General features: G+C 33.9%; 2 protein-coding genes across 3 annotated transcripts; one reads left to right on the forward strand and one right to left on the reverse strand.

Annotated features, from left to right (window-relative positions):
• Nucleotides 1–270: 270 nt before the first annotated feature.
• LOC132048063 (cyclin-dependent protein kinase inhibitor SMR6-like) lies at nucleotides 271–1,167 on the forward strand. Its single transcript, XM_059439003.1, has one exon. It carries the CDS (start codon nucleotides 636–638, stop codon nucleotides 951–953), a length of 318 nt encoding a protein of 105 aa, XP_059294986.1. The 5' UTR covers nucleotides 271–635; the 3' UTR covers nucleotides 954–1,167.
• A 6,238-nt stretch (nucleotides 1,168–7,405) lies between these two features.
• On the reverse strand, nucleotides 7,406–12,491 carry LOC132037948 (uncharacterized). 2 transcript variants are annotated; one of them, XM_059428650.1, is made up of 6 exons: nucleotides 12,318–12,491; nucleotides 12,125–12,216; nucleotides 11,268–11,367; nucleotides 9,716–10,547; nucleotides 9,447–9,580; nucleotides 7,406–8,382 (listed from the first exon to the last, which is right to left on the reverse strand). In XM_059428650.1, exons 1-6 carry the CDS (start codon nucleotides 12,410–12,412, stop codon nucleotides 7,512–7,514), a joined length of 2,124 nt encoding a protein of 707 aa, XP_059284633.1. In that variant the 5' UTR covers nucleotides 12,413–12,491; the 3' UTR covers nucleotides 7,406–7,511. The 2 variants fall into 2 exon arrangements, with proteins under 2 accessions (XP_059284633.1, XP_059284644.1); XM_059428661.1 differs by lacking the exons at nucleotides 12,125–12,216; nucleotides 12,318–12,491 and adding an exon at nucleotides 10,637–10,709 and having other exon boundaries at nucleotides 11,268–11,346.
• Nucleotides 12,492–18,937: the final 6,446 nt, after the last annotated feature.

The raw sequence follows: 18,937 nt of genomic DNA on the forward strand, positions 1-18,937 counted from the left end.
GACCCCTAAAAGGCCTTTTGAGGGGCTCAAGCACGAGTGGATTTGGGCCGCAGTGGCATCCAACAGAAAATAATGATCCAAAAGAGGGGTAAAACCGGAAACTAAAAATCTAACATTGGCGGGAAAGAGAGCCGTTGCTTTCTACACACCAAAAAACTGGCGCCAAATATCTAAATTTCCAGTTGCCCGTCTGCCCGAAATTCCACGGGCAGCCCACTCTTTCAAAAAAAAAAAAAAATCTTTGATATATTTAATAAGATTCTTTATGAATATCCTACTCTCATAATTTTCTCTAATAATTGCTTCAAAGTTCAATCTCCTCTCCAACTTTCCCCCTCATTTCCTTTCATTCAAAGTCTTTACATTTCCCCCTTTTTTCCTCTCATCTCTACTAGTGATTTTTTTTTGGTCCAAAATCTGAAAATCAAGAAAGACCCTTTTGGTTAATTCTTCTTCTTTTGTTTCCTACCTTTCAGCCCAAAAAAGAAAAAAAAAACATCTTTCAGTTCCTTGGATATCCTCTGTCTTAGTCCTATGTTGTCTTAGTTTCCACATATTTTTCTTTGATAATTGACAAAGTTTGAATCTTTAAAGCAAGCAAGATCATTTTTTTGCAATTTGGGGTTTGTTAAAAGATGGGATTTTCAAAAAAGAACCAAATGGAAGTAACCAAAGAAGAAAACAAGAAATGGGTAATTGCTGGAATTACAATTCTTGCACCTTTGAGACCAATTTCAACTAAACCAACAAGAGAAGATTGTGAAGATGAAGAAGAAGAATGTTCAACAACACCAACTGCAAGAAATTCAAGAATACCTGAAAGACTTCCTTGTCCACCAGCACCAATGAAACGCAGGCCAAAATCCACGTGTCATTATAATAGTGCTAGGGAGTTTTTTAATCCACCTGATCTTGAATCTGTATTTATACGTCATGTGGAGAGAGCTAGTTAAGTTCATATGAGTGAAAGGGACAAAAAAGTAGCCCTTTTGCTTCTGTTATGTTGTGTTTTTGAGTTTGGTAGGTTTTATTAGGTTAGGAGTTAGATTTAAGTTGATGGTGATAATGTAATATACAAGCTTAGATATGGTTTCTGCAAAATAGTTAGTGTAGTATGTAGTTCTTTTTCTCTAATGAGGAAATGAAAAATCTCAAGTTGCAAGACTCTTTGTTTTCTTCTTTAATTTCCTTGTTTGAAGTATATCCCGATTTGCAAGATTTCTTTGCTTTCTACTCTTCTTGTTTCTATGTATGAACACTGAACTGGTTCTAAATATGTAGTATCTCAATTTGCAAAAAAAAAAAAAAATTGCTTTTCTTTTTGCCCTTTTTCTTCATGTAAGCAGGTAAAAGGAATGTATCTCAATTTGCAGGACTTTTGTTTCTGTTATTCTTGTTTCTTTGTGTAAACTGGTTCAAGAAAATATATCCCAATTTGCAAGACTTTTTACTTCTGTTTTCATTATTTATGTAAATTGGTTTTAAAAGTGCATCTTAATTAGTAGGTGTTTGGACATGCGATTTCATGTCATGAGATGAAATACGTGAAATCTGTGTTTGGACATGCGATTTCATCTCATGGGATGAAATTCCAAATCATCCAAAAAGGCATGATTTGGGATTTCAAATTATGATTTCAAAATTTTTAAATGTAAAACTTGACTCATAAGTTTATATTTTATAAAAAAAAAATTCGTAAGTTGGTAGATACAACAACAACATACCTATCAATCCCACAACGCAGGTCCTAGAGAGAGTCAGTACGCAAACTTTACCCCTACCTTGGTAGATATTTTTAACAACTAATCTCCCTAATTATTTACCAACCTCATTAACTTCTACCAACCGTTATTTATGTTCGTACCACGTGGGAGGATTATATTAAAGAGTAGTTACATTACTATTCATGTTAAATTTTCCTTTTTATTGAACTAAAGTTTGATCAATTTATGTTGTATTTTTTAAAAAGGCCTTCTAATAGCGTATTAATTTTGTTAAGAACTATGACTTGCTCATTTGGTAAGATTGTATAAGAATTGGGAAAGTTTTGATAGTTTTCACAACTTGTGGGCTTTTTATGTCTATAAAAAAAATATAACTTGAGAAATTCAAATTGCATGTCCGAACATGATTTCATCTCATGGTTTCGAATCATTTCCAAACGGCTCCTTAGCAAGATTTTTTGCTCTCTAGTTTCATTGTTTCTATACGTAAACTGGTTGAACAATAAAAATTTAGGTGCTCCATGATGGTTCAGTTTCTTCTTGCCCAGTTGCCCTCACAAAAAAAATAAAAAAAATAATAATAACTCCTAATTTGTTTTTTTGACATACAATCCCATCCTAATTTCATACTGTACTATTTTTTTCTTCATTTTCTTTGTTTTTTCACCTACTTCAATTTTGAAACTCTCGTTTTTCAAACCTAAACAAGCAGACGCACGTGGATTTTTAAAGCATAGGAAAACAACAAAAGTTGGCCGAATACATCCAAATTACTAAAGGTAAAATCTTTTTCATAGCTGAGAGATGCTGCACGGATGCTTCCTTCACCAAATTGATTAATCAATCTCTCTTAACATTTGAATCATCTCTTTTATTGCTACTATGTTGTACTCTCCATGTCGTAACATTTTTATAACTACAAAAATCATGTCACTAAAGGTAATATAAAATTTTTGAATATAACGAATTTTCAAATAGTATAAACGTATCTTTTTTTTTTCTTTAAGAAAGAAATGAAAAAGAAAAATTAAAGTGTATCTTTCCTTGGCTCCCAAGTACCTTCATCGGCTATCTTCTTCGAAAAATAGCCTCTTTAGTCTTTCTATGTCCCACTTTTAACATGTCCCCACGAAACATGAAATCTAAATTGGCAACTCCAATTTCTCCTCGTAAAAATGCGTCACTGGTAATTAAAAGACAAACAGATGCATAATGGAGGGGTAGTGTAAGAGAATCCTATGTGGGGTAAGAATAAACTATTGTTATTGGTACACATTGAAATTAATACACACCACTTTTAGGACAAAGAAAAGTTTGCCTTTAGTTCGATTATTGGGTAAGTTTTACCTTTCTTGTATACTCCAAATATATTGTCACATCAGCGCTCATTAGAGGATTGACTTAACATGCCAAATTACCCAATTAAAGTGAGTTAGACACTATTTTATTTGTGTGCATGACCAGCCAATTAAAGTGATTAAGGCCCGTTTGGATTGATTTATGACATTTGGCTTATTTTTGTCATTTTAACTTAAAAATAAAAGCTTAAAAGTATTTTTTTATTTTACTCAATCACTACAAAAGTGCTTAAAAGCACTTAGAATAAGTCAATCCAAACAGACTCTTAGTCTATTAAAGTAGATAAAGAAAGAACTTCTCCCAATGTAAGGTTCTCCTTAATTCAGCCTAAAATAAAGATTAAAGAAAGTACTATCCTAGGGATCAGAAAAGCTTAGCAAAGTAAATTTATAATCTGCAATAGTAACAAAAGTTGTACGTTACTTTGTCAGATTCTTGTTAGTGTTTTCGATTGACTAAAACATTGTTTAATTTCAAAGAGCTAAACTTTTATATGGTGACATTACAAAATTTTTGCGGAGGCAAAGTTTTATCAAAGAGATTAAAATATGTATTTGTTTTGTATCTAGCCAGAAAATTTAGTACTAGACATATATACACATGAACAACTTATTTTACTTATGTACACAATATAATTTTTCGGCAATGGAATTAACTAAACCTTTTCAATAAACATTAATTCCCCACCGATCACCTAAAAGGGAATTACGAATAATACTTGTAGATAAAACTAAAACTAGATTACGCTAATAGAAAAAAAATCGTTACCCTGATTACTAAATCCAAAAAGTGCAAGTTGAATTCAGTACGCATGACGTTGATGATTTTCAATGGATGAATAAAAATGGAACTTTAGGATAAGTGTGAATTGTTACCTCGTGGGGAGCACCAGATGCAGCCAAAAGAAACTCTCTGTCCCACTCTTCTTTAATCTTATCTTCAACCGAAAAAAGTTCATCAAGAGGATAATTAGTAGTGTTCATAAAAGAGATATTAATGTACTTAAAACTTTGGTTACTTTGCTACTCTCTCCAATAATGAATCTACTACTTACTCCACCACCTTATAATTTAGGGCCCAATTTGAGTGGCCAATAGTAACATTTTTGTATCTCAAGCCTCAAGTTATTTCAGAAAAACCCTTCTCGCTTATCTTTGTAATTTGTCGCTAATCTTCTAGAAAGAGAAGAAATATTAGGACGATTTAAGGAAATTTGATGGAATTATACACACCCTTTTTCTACGTTATGAACCTCGTCATAGACAGAAAGTCGTTCAAGCAATTACGCAACTTACATTTATTAGATTCTGTTAGGCCTCACCATTTACATTATAGTATTGGATTCTTGAAAGAAAACAGTTTTTGAGGTAACTATTTAGTAACAGCTTAATTACTTTTATATATGCACTTAATTGATCAGGAATTTTAACTTAGCTAAATCAACACTAAAGATAGGAGTTTCATTCACCTCATTCAATACGTTTGGTTTAAGTGGACAGTAGGGTTTCATCAATGACTATCTGTTTCCGTGTGGGGACGTTCACAAAGGTGAATTTAGCCAAAGAAGAAAGACGTATAGAGTTAATTTGCATCTTGGTCAAACAGCAATCCATCCTATTCTGTAAACTACAGTAGACATACAAGGATTAAGATCGTACTGATTGGTCTAAGAGAGTTATAAATCAACAGTGCTCAAGTAGACAAAGAAAACATGCACATTGATATTTCGTGACCATTGGGCCTCATCTTTCCTTCTCATGGAGATGAAATAGTTTTGGGTGGGGATTATTGCTCGTACTAGAAATTTATTACTCCACTTTTTACCCCCTTTCAATTTGAGTATTTTAGTTGGACTAGACACCGATTTTTTTTAAAAAAATATGAGAAGTATTTTAATTTTATGATCTTAAACTAAATATATATGTGTGCAATTTATCAAAATACCTTATGAATCTAATGACCTTAAACGTACAATCAAGAATATTAAACTTAAAGAGTTACCAAATATAAAAACAAACATTATTTTTGTAACATACTAAAAAGATAAGGAAGTGCAAGTTGCGGAAATGAGGATGTTGAGATGGATGTGTGGATTTACTAGGAAAGATAAGGAGGATATTCGGGACAAGGTGGGAGTGGCCTCCGTAGCTGATAAGATGCGGGAGGCGAGATTGAGATAGTTCGGACACATTCAGACGAGAGGTACAGATGCTCTAGTGAGAAGGTGTGAGAGGCTGGAGATGGAGGGTTGGAGGAGAGATAGAGGTAGGCCAAAAAAATATAGGGGAGAAGTGATTAAACAGGACATGGCAAATCTTTAGCTTACCGAGGACATGACCCTATATAGGAGGGTTTGGAGGTCGTGGATCAGGATAGAAGGCTAGTAGTAGGTTAGTTGTATTTCTCTTAGTAGGATTAGTATTTTATTGTTTTTTCAGTATTCTCATATATCTTGTTCTTTGTGTGCTATTACTGTTTGTCGTCTTTTTTGCTTTAGTTTTCTTATTTTTTTATGTCGTTACAGATTATGTTTTCATGTCTTGCTGTGTTTCTGCTTTAGTTTTCTTAACTTTTTTTATGTTGTTACGGAGTATGTTTTCATGTCTTGCTGTGTTTCTGTTTTACTTGAGTCGAGAGTTTATCGAAAATAACTTCTCTATTGTCAAGGTAGAGGTAAGGTCTGCGTACACTCTACCCTCCCCAGACTCACTTTGTGGGAATACACTGGGTATGTTGTTGCTGTTGTTGTTATTATACTAAAAAGATAAGGAAGATACCTAATTTAAAACGAGGGAAGTCCTATTTACTCAGTTCGTTTCATGTTATGTAACCTTATATGACTGGATACAAAATTATAGACTTATAATTTGTGGTATTAAACTTATTATAAGATTAGTATGACTATAAAATTTTATCACTAAAGATACAATAAAAGGTTTAAATTAAGTTGAATTCAATTACTTTTTTAATAAACCAAAATATTCACATAAACTCAATCACAAAGAAATTACAGTAATTTGTGAATTGAGGGTGCAGAAGACAGAAAGAAAGAGGAATCCAATGCAATTGTATAAACATTGGACAAGGGAAGTGTGTAGTTTAATAAGGATGGGTAGACTGGTAATTATGGACTTGACATGTTACGTGTACATATGGGCCTTCGAGGAATCCTATGGAACAATCACTTACTCAGAAAATGATGGTCAAATGTACTTTCTTGTAAGTTTCTCCTTTACGCATTAGGTAACAAAACCCTATATTTTTCATTACAAAATTAATAAATCAGAAAAAGATGAATTATTTTGTGAAAGCATTTTTGGTCCTATAAAAAGCGGATTTTGTGCTTGTAGAAATTATCGGGTAATCGGAGATGAAAAAGAAGACCCGAAATTTTGTTAATCCTAAAAAAAAATATTACTATTAGGAGAGGTTTTGACTATTTCATCCTTATTTAAGTTTTAAGGTATAATCTCTCTTCATTTAATTTTACTTTATGTGCCATCTCCCATAATTAAGGTGTTTTTTAGCCTTCAAGAACAATTATTACTAAGAGTAAAATGAAAAAAGAATAATAAATTTTTATCTTAAACATTTAAAATGACAAATAACGTAAGATAACTACTTTTCAAAAGCGCAACAGATAATTTGGGACCGATGGATTAGAATATGTTGTTTGTCAATATGTCTAAGTGGGATGAACAGTGAACAGAATAACACCCTTCCCAATTTTCAAAAAGCAGAACAATTCAATCATCTCCACATTCATTTCTCTTTTTTCTTTAGAATATTTATTTTATTATATTATGGCTGCTGCCCGAACTGCCCGACAACTCATTTTGATTTGGCGGGAACTTGAAAAGAAAATGTTTCAGATTTGCACCATAGGAGTGAGCCCTACACTGTCGTTGATCCCTTTATACCATACTACTCAATTTGTAGCTAAACTTTTGGCCTAAGTATGATTAGTTCGGCGGAACTAAGTGGGTCAACTTGATTAGTATTGAAATGTATGAAGTAACTTGATTAATATTGAAATGGACGTATCTTGTAAAGTTACCTTATTATTCAAAAGTTTAATTATTACTACAGAAATTGACTTTCTTGCAACACTAGATGAATTTGGACTTTTGTCCTACTACACACCATTACTGTTTTTTTTTTTTTTAAATAAACGATTCTTTCACATGTATCTTGCAGAAACCTAGGCAGCAAGCCTTAGTACCTTGATCATTAGATCAGTCGATGGTAATTTGTATTCAGTTAACTGGTTGAGAAGCCAAATGCTTATCTGACAAATATGGAGAATTATAACAAACTAGCACTTGGAAAGAAAGGAAGATGATGTAACCATAAATGCACTCCCAATTCCATTTTTCTAGTATACAAATACAGAAAGAAAAAAAAAAAAAAAAGGAAAACTGCAGTGCATCAACCAGGATACACTAGCGTATGAGCACACAAAACCCAGCATGGAAGATGAACCATACACATGTATATGTATGTTGCACTGTTCCATGTCCAAAGAGACTCAACCCAGTTCCAGAAGTCACCAATGCTTGCATTGTCAAGACCTACTAATGCTCCCTTCCACAAATAATAAGTGACAGGAGGAAAAGCTAGAAATATCAAGACTACATTGCAAGCTGCCCTAATAAATGACTTCAAGGTTTTAGCTTTTGCATCGAGCCTCAAGGGTCTAGCTATTAAACACAAAGGGACCAGCATAAGTGCTCCGATTTCTGCAGTTGCAAAGTTTATGACTGACATTATGCTAAGTCCAGTACATGCAGCAGCAATTGTGACTGATTTCAAGAGAGTCCATTCCATTCCTTGGGTTTGGTTCTTGCGTGGAAGAGAAAAGGAGGAACCCAGAATCGCTTGCAAGATCAAGAGGGTGAACGCTGAAAGGACGATCCAGATTGAGAGGTTGGTCAGAGGTGGTGAATCTCGTACTAGGGACAGAAAATGCGGAAGTAATGCTACAATGGCACCCCAAAAGTGGACAATAAACACGGTCTTGGCCGCGTGAAGCCATCTCCAGGTTCCAAATGTGATGGCTGGGATATCAGAAGAAGCTGGAGAAGATGTGATCTTGTTTTCCATCCCAGAATTACTTCTGCTAGAATCAGCGAAAAGAGAAGCTGCGACCATCGGAAGAGGACCAACAAGCAAGGCAAACGGTATCATGTAGACTCCAACCGACACAAATTTATTCGGAGACGTCAAAAGATAAAGAAAAAATGACTGGTGAAACTTCTCAAGCAGATTATTTACAGACCGGATCACTCCTTCAACCAATCTGCAATAGAAATTTTGAAAGACATATCAGTTGTGTCATAAGCAAACCAAAAACCACTTCCAGAGTTCCAAATTCGCCCTCCCTTTTCTGTTTTAGGGGATGACTTTAAAATGACCATCCCTCCCCAGTAGCATTTCTTATCCCATTTTGTCCTTTTTCTTAAAAAAAAAAAAAAAAAAACTTGATGAGTCCATTTTTGTCCCTTTAAAAAGACTTCACAATAAACCTTGAAAAAAAAAGGTTTAACTCCAAAAAGTAAGATAACTTGAGGGTAAGATTAAAAATGGCATGAAGTGAAGAACGCGCTTCTTCAGAGTGATGCACACGATCTACAAAGATTACCAAACATATTTAGTATTTATAATAACTAAGCTGAAATTGAAGTTACTAACTTAAGCCTCCAACATACAAGAATGACATCACTTATCTACTCCTCAAAGAAACATCATTTGCATGCGATCTCAAATGGGAGTCAAACGATAACTTCAAGCACAGCTAATCAACCACAAAAGGAATTAATTTGCTAAGCTCAATTTCATATGAGATTACTTTAGCAATCTACTAAAAGAGTCGGAAAAAAAAAAAGGAGAAGCCCTGAACTCAAAGTAGCAGAAGAGGGGGACTTGCACACTGGATGAAAAAGAAAGTCATTTATTTGAAGGGAAAAAATAACTAAATCAAATTCCGTCCCCCCTCCCTCCCGCAACAAAAAAAAAAAAAAAAAGAAGTAAATCAAAAGAAGTAGAGAACATAAGTAGTAAAAGTATAGACGTCACAAACTCAAGATGAATAGAAGGAACAAAGAAAACATGGATCACGCATTAGAGATGAGTCCTGCTACTCAAATAGAAAAATGATATTTTTCCCTTTACTTTTTAATATTTGAAAGTGAGATTTGAAGAATTGACCAACTTCTTATAACGATTTCTATTGACTAAACGCATACTTCTCTAAAGTGTGCATGGCTTCACCCATGAAGCAATAATCCCGCGCTTTGCATGCTTTTTGTCACTAAGAGGTAGCTTTTAATAACACTGGGGGATGGAAGGGCATTGAATACTGACCTGCCACCTTGCAAAAGTAACTCGCTTGGTCTGTTTTTGTAGTTTGCTAAACGTTTTGATGAGATTTCCATAGTAATGGCATCAACTTGATAATCTCGAAAAACACCATGAGGACCTGTGGGAACACCCAGTGCCTAAAATAGAGTAACATTTGCAACATATGATCAGAAATCCAACTTGAACAGAGTAATATACCTAACTTTCAGATGTACCAGTAAAAGTGTTACACCATAGGTGTTAACAAAAAAGTGTCATACTGAAGTATATACCTGGTTATATAATGAGCTAACAAGTGTAGCAGTGCCTTCAATATATTCTGCAACAGAAATACCGAAGTTCCATTGGGGATTCAAACTTCTAACCACTTTGCCCAGTTTGTGAAACAGTTCAGCGAGACTTCGCAACCACCCAGAGTCAAGCAATGACCCTAATTTCTCAACCTTCACCCGTAATCCCTGCCCGTTTACAGCCAAATAGTTCACAACATTTATCAGATCAAGGTTTGGCATCTGTCCATTGGAAGCTTCAGCATATAAATTGAGAACATCTCTCTCTGCTTTCTCACCGCCATCTGTAACCTTTATGACAAGGGCAGCAGCCATTGTGCCAGCACGTAGAAAATCATTGTGTCTCTTTCTTCCTGTTATTGGACTCGCACTTGATTCAAATAGACTTCTCCCAGAACCATCAAATGATGGTGTATGATACTCTCTTAGCCATGCAGCAACTGCAGCATATTCCCCGTGCTGTGAATCCGCAGCAAGCCATATGATATCTTTAGCTAACCACGTCACTCGAGTGAGCAGGGAGAAAATTGAGTATGCAATGCCTAGTGATAAAGCCTCACCCGTGCTGGTCTTTACAGAATTATAAGGGGTCACCAACACAATAGCCTCCTTCCCGTCGCCACGTGGAGCTCTTATAAATCCAACTGTATTGATACCATATGATGAACAAGTATAATTCTCCTGGACTATTCCTTGATCAGGACTGGAGAAAAAATGCAGGGGGTTAAACTTATTCACTTGAGGTAGGAACTTGTGAAAATTCACTTCACCGCCCAAATCTGTAATATGTTGCGCTACCAATTCTTGAATTCCTCTACATCCATGAAACAAAGGAATGATTTAGTTATAGATACAGAGTAGAATTAGGCTGTCAAAAGTACAGATTAAGAAACAAAGACTTACAAAGGTACTAGTGATCTCAAATAAACTCTTCCTACTCCCCTTGAACACCTCATTATAAGTACAATGGTTTATGCTGGTGAAAAGTTTCCAGATATCAGCGAAGTCATTTAGTTTCTAACTTCCCTATTAAGTTTTTTGATAGTTAGCATCCCTATTAAGTTATTGTCTGAAGTTTGTGTCTTGCTCCATCATCAAACAGGAGAAGAAGAAAGAAGAAACAAGGGGTGTGAATTGTCAGAACCTTAATTGCACAATGCTATTCAGGGCACAAAACATGTACAGAAAACCACGTAGACTCTTGGCTATATCTAGCTTTCCCTGGCAACACAGTATAAATAGAAAAGGAAATTCCTTATTATGTGATCATCTCGAAAGAGTACTCCTGTGTGAGATAATGAGAGTGTGCAGTTAATAGTACCAGTTTCAAAAAAAATAATAAGAGTGTACAGTTTTCACTGAATTAAGGACATCCGTATTTTTTATTAGAAAATCTCAGTGAGCACAGGAAACAATGTTCAATTATCAATTGTCAACTGGTTTCTTCTAAGGACCTAGTCTACATTAGAAGAAAGCAACATGGACTAATGGAGGACAGATATTTGGCATAAATAATGTTGAGGCAAGTACATACATTCTTGAGCTATCAGATTTGGAATCAAAGCTAACGACCTTGTTCACAAATGCTCTAGCCCGTGAAACGTCATCATTCGACAGCATGGGACTAGCAGAACCTGCAAAATGATGGTCCAAATCACGGTTAAGGGGGAGACTTTTTGAAGCAGTGAGCGCTAGAGTTGGGACATTCTGAGCCATCATTAAAATATTCTTTCGAGAATGATTGAGCCCTACTCTATCAGATTTGGGATTATTAATGATCTAAAACAATTTTTTTGCAAATGGAATAAGTCGATCAATCAATTATATATCAATCCTACATTAGTTGGGATCGACTATGCAATGCTACTTTATTCAAGCCCATTCATTCTTAAACTGAATCACTTTACCCAACTAGAATTATTACCCCCTACCCCCCCAAGAAACAATATCCAAGAGGCAAAATTCCTTGTATGAACGAACACCAACATTTAAGAACATGAACAATTCTGTCAACTCAATGTGGGAAGAGCTCAATGCCAATGCGGTTACCCTTTGTGCTCAAACATTAGAGCCTTAGTGGGCTTCGAGATTCTGAGGAAGGATTGATAGGCCCCGGCCCCTACTCTATAAGCTTTGTGATTATTAATGATCTAGGACGATTGGAATAAGTCGGTCAATCAATCCTACATTAGTTGGGGTCGGTTATAAAGTTTGTTCAAGCCCATTCTGAATAATTAAATTTATCCCAAAGTAGCAAATAAAAAAACCTTGCATGAACATCAACTCACTCAATGCCATAGCGGCAAGTTAGCCTTCACATTTTTCGTGCTCAAACATTATAAGATCGGAACTGAGGAAAGAATTTGTGCTTTGATGAAAGCAGTAACTAACCAGGCATGAGGGCATTTTCGGAAATGTAGGTGTTTTTGGCGAGAACAGGCAAGAGCAAGAGAGCAAAAATCCCAGCAGCGCAACAAACCACACTGAAGACATACCAAAATGCAATCAGGGAACAATTCAATAGCCTCATACATATGGCTTAGTTAAAAAACAGTATTAGTTTAGATGGAGAAAGAGAAAGAACCTAAGGAGGAAACTGTGAGAAATAAGGAAGAGGCCAAGACGGATGATTGGTCGAGGCTTGGGCTTTGCTGTCTCAGCATCCGCCATCGTCTCCATCGCCCTCAATATTTTCTCTCACTTCTAATTCGGATCTACACGCTCCCGGGATCTCTTCATTGCTTCATTACACCTTAAACGACGTCGTATCCACTTGGGATCTGCGGCTTCATTGGGTTTAAGGGCCCGTTTGTCACTTTTTTTGCTCTATGACGTTTGATCATAAAAATTTCAAATATAAATTGTATTAGAAATTTTAAAAATAATTAAAATTTATTTTTCATTTTTAATAAATTATAATCAAATATAACTTTATCTTCGACTCTAATTTCAAAATATCAAATAAAGTGAAAAATATTTGGATTTCATGGTCAAGGGCCTACTTAATTAGACCCCCAAAGGTCAATCTACTTCCCATTCAACGTCTTCCTATTTGTTCTTTGCTTTCCTATTTGTGCTCCTAATCTTTTTTTTCTTTTCTTGTGATGCTAGTCTTTATTCATTCCGTCCCAGTTTATGTGACACTTAATCAAATTTATTCGTTATTTGTCCCGTCTCAATTTATGTGACATTTATGGAATTTATTATTTATTTTGTCCTTTTTATCACTCGGATTTCTTCCATTTTATTGGATTTCGAGAGTCAATCAAATTTTTCGTTGATTTGAACGAAACTTTTTTATATGTCTTTTAAATATTTTAAATCGTTAATTACTGTGATATATAGTATTTTTAATATAATTTTTAAATATATAAATTTTATTTCAAAAAACTTAAAGCTTCTGCATCCGAATTTACAGTCAAAATTTAGAAATTTGAATCTCAAAATTTCAACTATGTTAGTGCCACATAAATTGGGACCAAGGGAGTAATTGTCTTTTCTTTCTTTTTTTTTTTTCCCTGCTTTTGTCCTTATTTCAGCTAGTTTCCTGTTAGTTGTTTTTGTTTCCATCAGACACGATATTCAAATGATATTTTCGCATTAAGAAATGGCTAAAATATAATTATTTTTTAAGCACTAACTATGATTAAAGGTTCAAAAATCGCTATTTACCTATTTCTTCCCCTTTCTAAATCAGATCCAAAGAGGCAACAGCTAAGGTCAGTTTTATTCTTTCTTGATTTAATATCAGTTCTAGCTTAGTTCTTTATTTTCAGGTTTTTTTTCCTTTCAAATAAGAGTTTTTTATGTTTATTATTATCTAAAACATATTGGTATTTTGCTATACTATTCAAATGTTTGACATAATTTGTAAGCGAGTTTCTATTTTGCAAAGAATATATAGGATATTCGTATCATCCATCACTCAACCCAAAATTTTCAACCATATGAAATATGGACAAGTTGGGTGTTTTATCCATTTTTGTCTAATTCGTTTTTTCACCCGATCCATATTCAATTCGACCAGCTTATTTGCGGGGGCGAATTTAGCCAGGAAAAATGGGTCACGTGAACACATGGTCACCCGACTAAACTCGATATATTATGTATATAATTGTTAAAATATATCTAATACTAACTGAAGGAACTCATGGTCAAACAGGATTGAGTGGAGCACTAGTTAACTTAATCCCTTAAGGTTGTTGGATCGAACCTTACTTAATGCACTTTTGCATCTTTTTAAAAAAAAAAAAAAATTATTAACATTCTGGATTCGCCTCCGCTTATTTGTCACTACTAATTTGAATAATATTTGAGTTGACGATGAGAAATGAAATATTTGAACTGTCAAACTGCCTTAAACGTCATTGGGAACCGATATTCTAATCGGATGTATGAATACGATACACTTTCTTTCTCTCCTTAGTGTACTCATTAGATTTATTGATATACAAGAAGAAAAATCAAACAGGGGACAAGACGAGGTGAAAGGGGGAGAAAAAGGGGTCATAAATTAGAAGGTAATTTTTGAGTTCAAAGGAACCAATTTCCATTAGTCCAGTACCATGGCTAGGGGTGTACAAAATAAATCGACAAACCGCACCAAATCGATAAATCGAGTCAAACTGAGAAAAAACCCCGACTAGTGATTTGGTTTGACTTGGTTTGGTGTTGAAAAAAAAAACCCGACCATAATTGGTTTGGTTTGGTTTTAACTAAAAAAAGTCAAACCGAACCGAACCAATCCGAAATTACATGTATTCAATTTTTAAAATATTTTATACATAAAAAAATTTATTTGTAATGTAATTTATAAATATTTCTTAAATTTTTTTGTAGTTTTTTTATCTATTATCATATTATTCAAGCTTGAACTTAGAATTTTGAACGTCAATAAGTTTTATATCCTATTGATGTTAGTAACTCAAATAAAGTCCAAACCAAAACAAACTCAACACTAATGCTAACAAAAGAAATTCAATTTACCATTAGGAATGACAATAATGTTGGATATCTATTCTTTAGTTTTGCATAATTGATTTAGAGAGTGAAAATACATAACTTAAGTTTTTTTCTCTGTCATAAATTAATACTTATTTGTCGTACTTATTTTAGCACGACTTAATATTTTTAGATTATGGTCATTTTCTTTATGGCTTGTTAATTAGCAATATTTATTTTAACCGATTTTATTAGCTTTTGTTAAATATTTTAATACAATGTCATTACTCTTCTCACATTTTGTGTTATTTTCTTAAGAAACACCTTAATTATATAGTTGTACCTTACTAGGACTAAAGAAATATTTGAAGTAAAAGTTATATGTTTTGTATCAAGACTATTCTGGAAAAAAAATCCGAGAAAATCGAATAACCTGAGAAAACCCGAGGTTGAAAAACCCGAATTTTATTGGTTTGATTTTGTGTATAAATTTAAAAACCCGACGCAATTAATTTGGTTCGGTGTTTAAAAAAACCGAACCAACCGGGTCCATGTACACCCCTAACCCTAACCATGGCACTTTTAGATTAGAGTTGAACAACTAATTACAATAAGCTATGTGCTTTCTTGTTCCAGTGCAAAAGTCATCAGATGCATTGGCACTAGCAAAGATTTGATATAAATTTAATTTTTTTATATATTTCCTCCATCTCAATTTATTTGTCGTGTTTCTCTTTTACACGCTCTTAACAAAACATTAATTAGGAGGGTTTTGACGATTTCACTATTATTTATGTACTCCCGCCATCTCAAAATATTTATCGCATTTTTCATTTACACGCCAATTAAGAAAGTATTTATAAGGATAACATTTTGACTATTTTACCCTCTTAACATATTTCATCATATTCTCTCTCCTTAATAAATATTTACTCAATTAATTATGAAACCTCTTAAAGTTGATATGTGAATTCACAAAATTAGCCCATTGATGTAATTAATACAAGGGTAAAATGGAAAAAAATCTATGTAATTTTATCTTGGGTAAATAAAACGACAATTATTTTGAGACAACTAGTAAGGACAACAAATATTTTGAGACGGAGGGAGTATTAAAATATAGTCTCGCTTCATTGAATATTTTGAGGTGTTTATAGTCTTCAAGAACAATTGCTATTAATTTTAAAATGAGAAAAATTAATTAATTTTATCTTGAGCTTCTAAAATGACAAATAATTTTAAAATTCACAACTGTTGTAAATATATTATTTATGTGGATGTCCATAACTTCTAGGTGTAATGGCCACCATTATGTGTAGTAATGTCACACCTCCACTACCTCCTCATTGATCTCCCACACCCCCATAATCTTCCCCCACATTCTCAAGGATTAATGTCATGTTTATGACATGCCCTTTGGTGTTCTCAATGTATTCCTATAAATAGCTAGATGGTATGTAATGGTTGTAGACTTGAACATACTTGGATGACTGAAAAAGCTCTCTTCTCTTGTCTCTCTTTATTATTCTTGCTTTCATCTTTTAATATATTGTATTAACTCTTTTAGATTGATTTTACAGCACGTTATCAGCACGAGTCTCTAATTATGTGCGAGCTGATTTTAATTTCCTGCTCTCCGTTGAGTAATAGGTGAAGGATTTGAGATGCATGGTTGGTTTTCAGTGACATGTGTTGCAAAAGGTATATTTTACAGATTGACTCTTCATTGCCCACAGAATTCCTTAATGGGAGAAGGTAAAATTTTTATTGTCTTATTATTTGAGATTGGGAGCTAAAAGAAAAATAAAGATCAAAGGCTTTATTGGTATGAACGGTAATATGGTAAGTCACTCTATTCTCATTTTCAATTCATATTACTAACATGTCATTTTTCCCCAAGCCACACAGTTATTGTTTTTGTATAATGATTATCCATTAGATTGAAAATCACATCAAGAGATCATTCTATGGATTTCAAAATTCTGCAGCACCAAATCACTGAATTTATCAATTACCAAGAACAAAAAGATGATCCCATAGTGCAGTCAGTAAATAACACTTTCAGTTGATAGTTAAATACTAAATTGAGAAACAGACAAAGTTAGTTGCTGCTTATAATTGCAACAGTTTTCATTAATATTTTTTCTCTTCATTTCTAGTTCACTTATGTATATAATCAGGAAATGGTTCCAAAGACTCAAGGGCGACTCCTAGTACACCTTGGCCTATTATGCCATTGGTTAAGGGTAAGACGGTGGATTCAAATCTGATCGCACCAAGAGGGTAAGACATCGGGTTCGAGTCCTGGTGCACCATGATCATAAAATATTGGGTTAGAGTCCCATCGCATTATGGCTTAACACGCCTTTATATGGATAAGACGCTAGGTTTAAGTCCCGATGCACTATATTGATGATATAATGATGACTAAGGCAAAATAATATGCTTTTGATGAAAAATTATGAAACCCATTCCACTTGATATGCTCCATTCCATCAGGGGAATGTGGTAGTAGTGCATAATAAGTCTAAATGAAAACAAGTGGTTAAATGAATGTACGTGGATGTGACAAAGGACAAAATAATGTTAATCATCATTGTCGTAATATAAGAGGAAGAACATTATGGGTTCTTAAAATGGTCCGTCTAAAGGTGAAGGTAATTTTTGTCATAAATATGGTATGAAAGGTTATTGGGAACGAGGTTGTCATGCGACCTCATTTGATAAAATTTTATAAATCCTCCATCAAAAGAGAGGAATATAATTTCAAAGTGATGTCGAGGTGGGTCTATGAATATGATAAAGACAATGGGCTTATAATGAAAATTTGTGAACCACGCATATATGATTATAGTTCATTCCTTGATGAGAATGTGACTTGTGATAAGCATCGCGAATGCTAGCCCATTTTTGAAAGTGAAATGTGTAAGATTATGGATAAGGACGTGCTCATGTATGGTTGAATAAATACCACAACTTACCTCTACAGGAGGTTTAAGAGAAATAAGAAAATTTGTATTTTGACATAAACGGTCATTGGTCACGTACTTTTAGTACATCACAAATATTGTGGTATGTTTTATCATTAATTACCAAAGGTTAAAAGTGAGAAATAAGTCTTGCTTATAAAGGTTTTGGCCATGAGCATAATGACAATTACTCCCTAAAAGGATGTTCACCATATGGATGGTATTATAAAATATGCGGTAGTATATAATTAATTGGGAGCTTTGGAAAAGCTACTTTAATACTGCCCGGAGGAATGAAATTGTTCATAATATTGATATTGCAGTAAGTCTCGAAAGAAACTTTTTAAGTTTCAAAGGCATTGACAATAGATGAATTATATTGAGACTATAAATTATGGGAAGGTTTATCTTCACATTTACTACAACTACGCGGGTAAACAAAATGTATGTGAAATGTTGCTTGTTTTTCCTTTGAATTTGTACCACATAAATACAAGCATGATGGAATCACATGCTATAGAAGTTGGCTTGACCGGTTGGCCATCCCAGTTCAAATGTGATGTGAAAACTATTGAGAATTCACGTGGTTATATATTGAAGAAATAGAAAATTCTTCACGAATTCTCGTGTTGCTTGTTCTCGTGATGCCAAATTGATTACCAACAACGGTAGGGACTGTATCCCACGATTTTGGAACGATATATATATATATATATATATATATATATATATATATATATATATATATATATATATATATATATGGGCGCGATACCGCCATGTGAACCAGTTTACTATTATATGGTTTTAATAGATGCATCTATGTTATGGTCACATATGCATTTGGTATCAACTTGCAATTTGGTTTTTGCGAGATTGTTTGCTCAAATTGTTATATTAAGAACACAGTTTCAAACTATGAAATTGTGTTAATACAGCTGGTTTATATCAAAGCTGGTTTAGCAGAAATTGCATGCCTCCAATTATAGCTAAACAATTGATTATGAGAACAAAACTCCCAAAAAGATATTTGGGATGAGAGATATGTTATGTAATATGAAGCAACAGTTGTACTTATCAAGCCAACAAGTTATTAAGTTCCCCTGTCATAATTGGTTCAGGGTCAGGAACCAAATAATTCCTATTTGAAAATTTGAATGTGCGGTATATGAGTTAATTATATTGCTCCACCACTACGCATAAACGTGGGTCCCCAAATAAGATTTGGAGGTAAATGTTAGATTTTCTAACTTTGGGGGGAGAGATGATAAGCAACTGGAAAATATGTTTTACG

Source organism: Lycium ferocissimum, chromosome 2 (assembly GCF_029784015.1).
Source record: "Lycium ferocissimum isolate CSIRO_LF1 chromosome 2, AGI_CSIRO_Lferr_CH_V1, whole genome shotgun sequence".
In the NCBI taxonomy this organism is placed as follows: Eukaryota; Viridiplantae; Streptophyta; class Magnoliopsida; order Solanales; family Solanaceae; genus Lycium; species Lycium ferocissimum.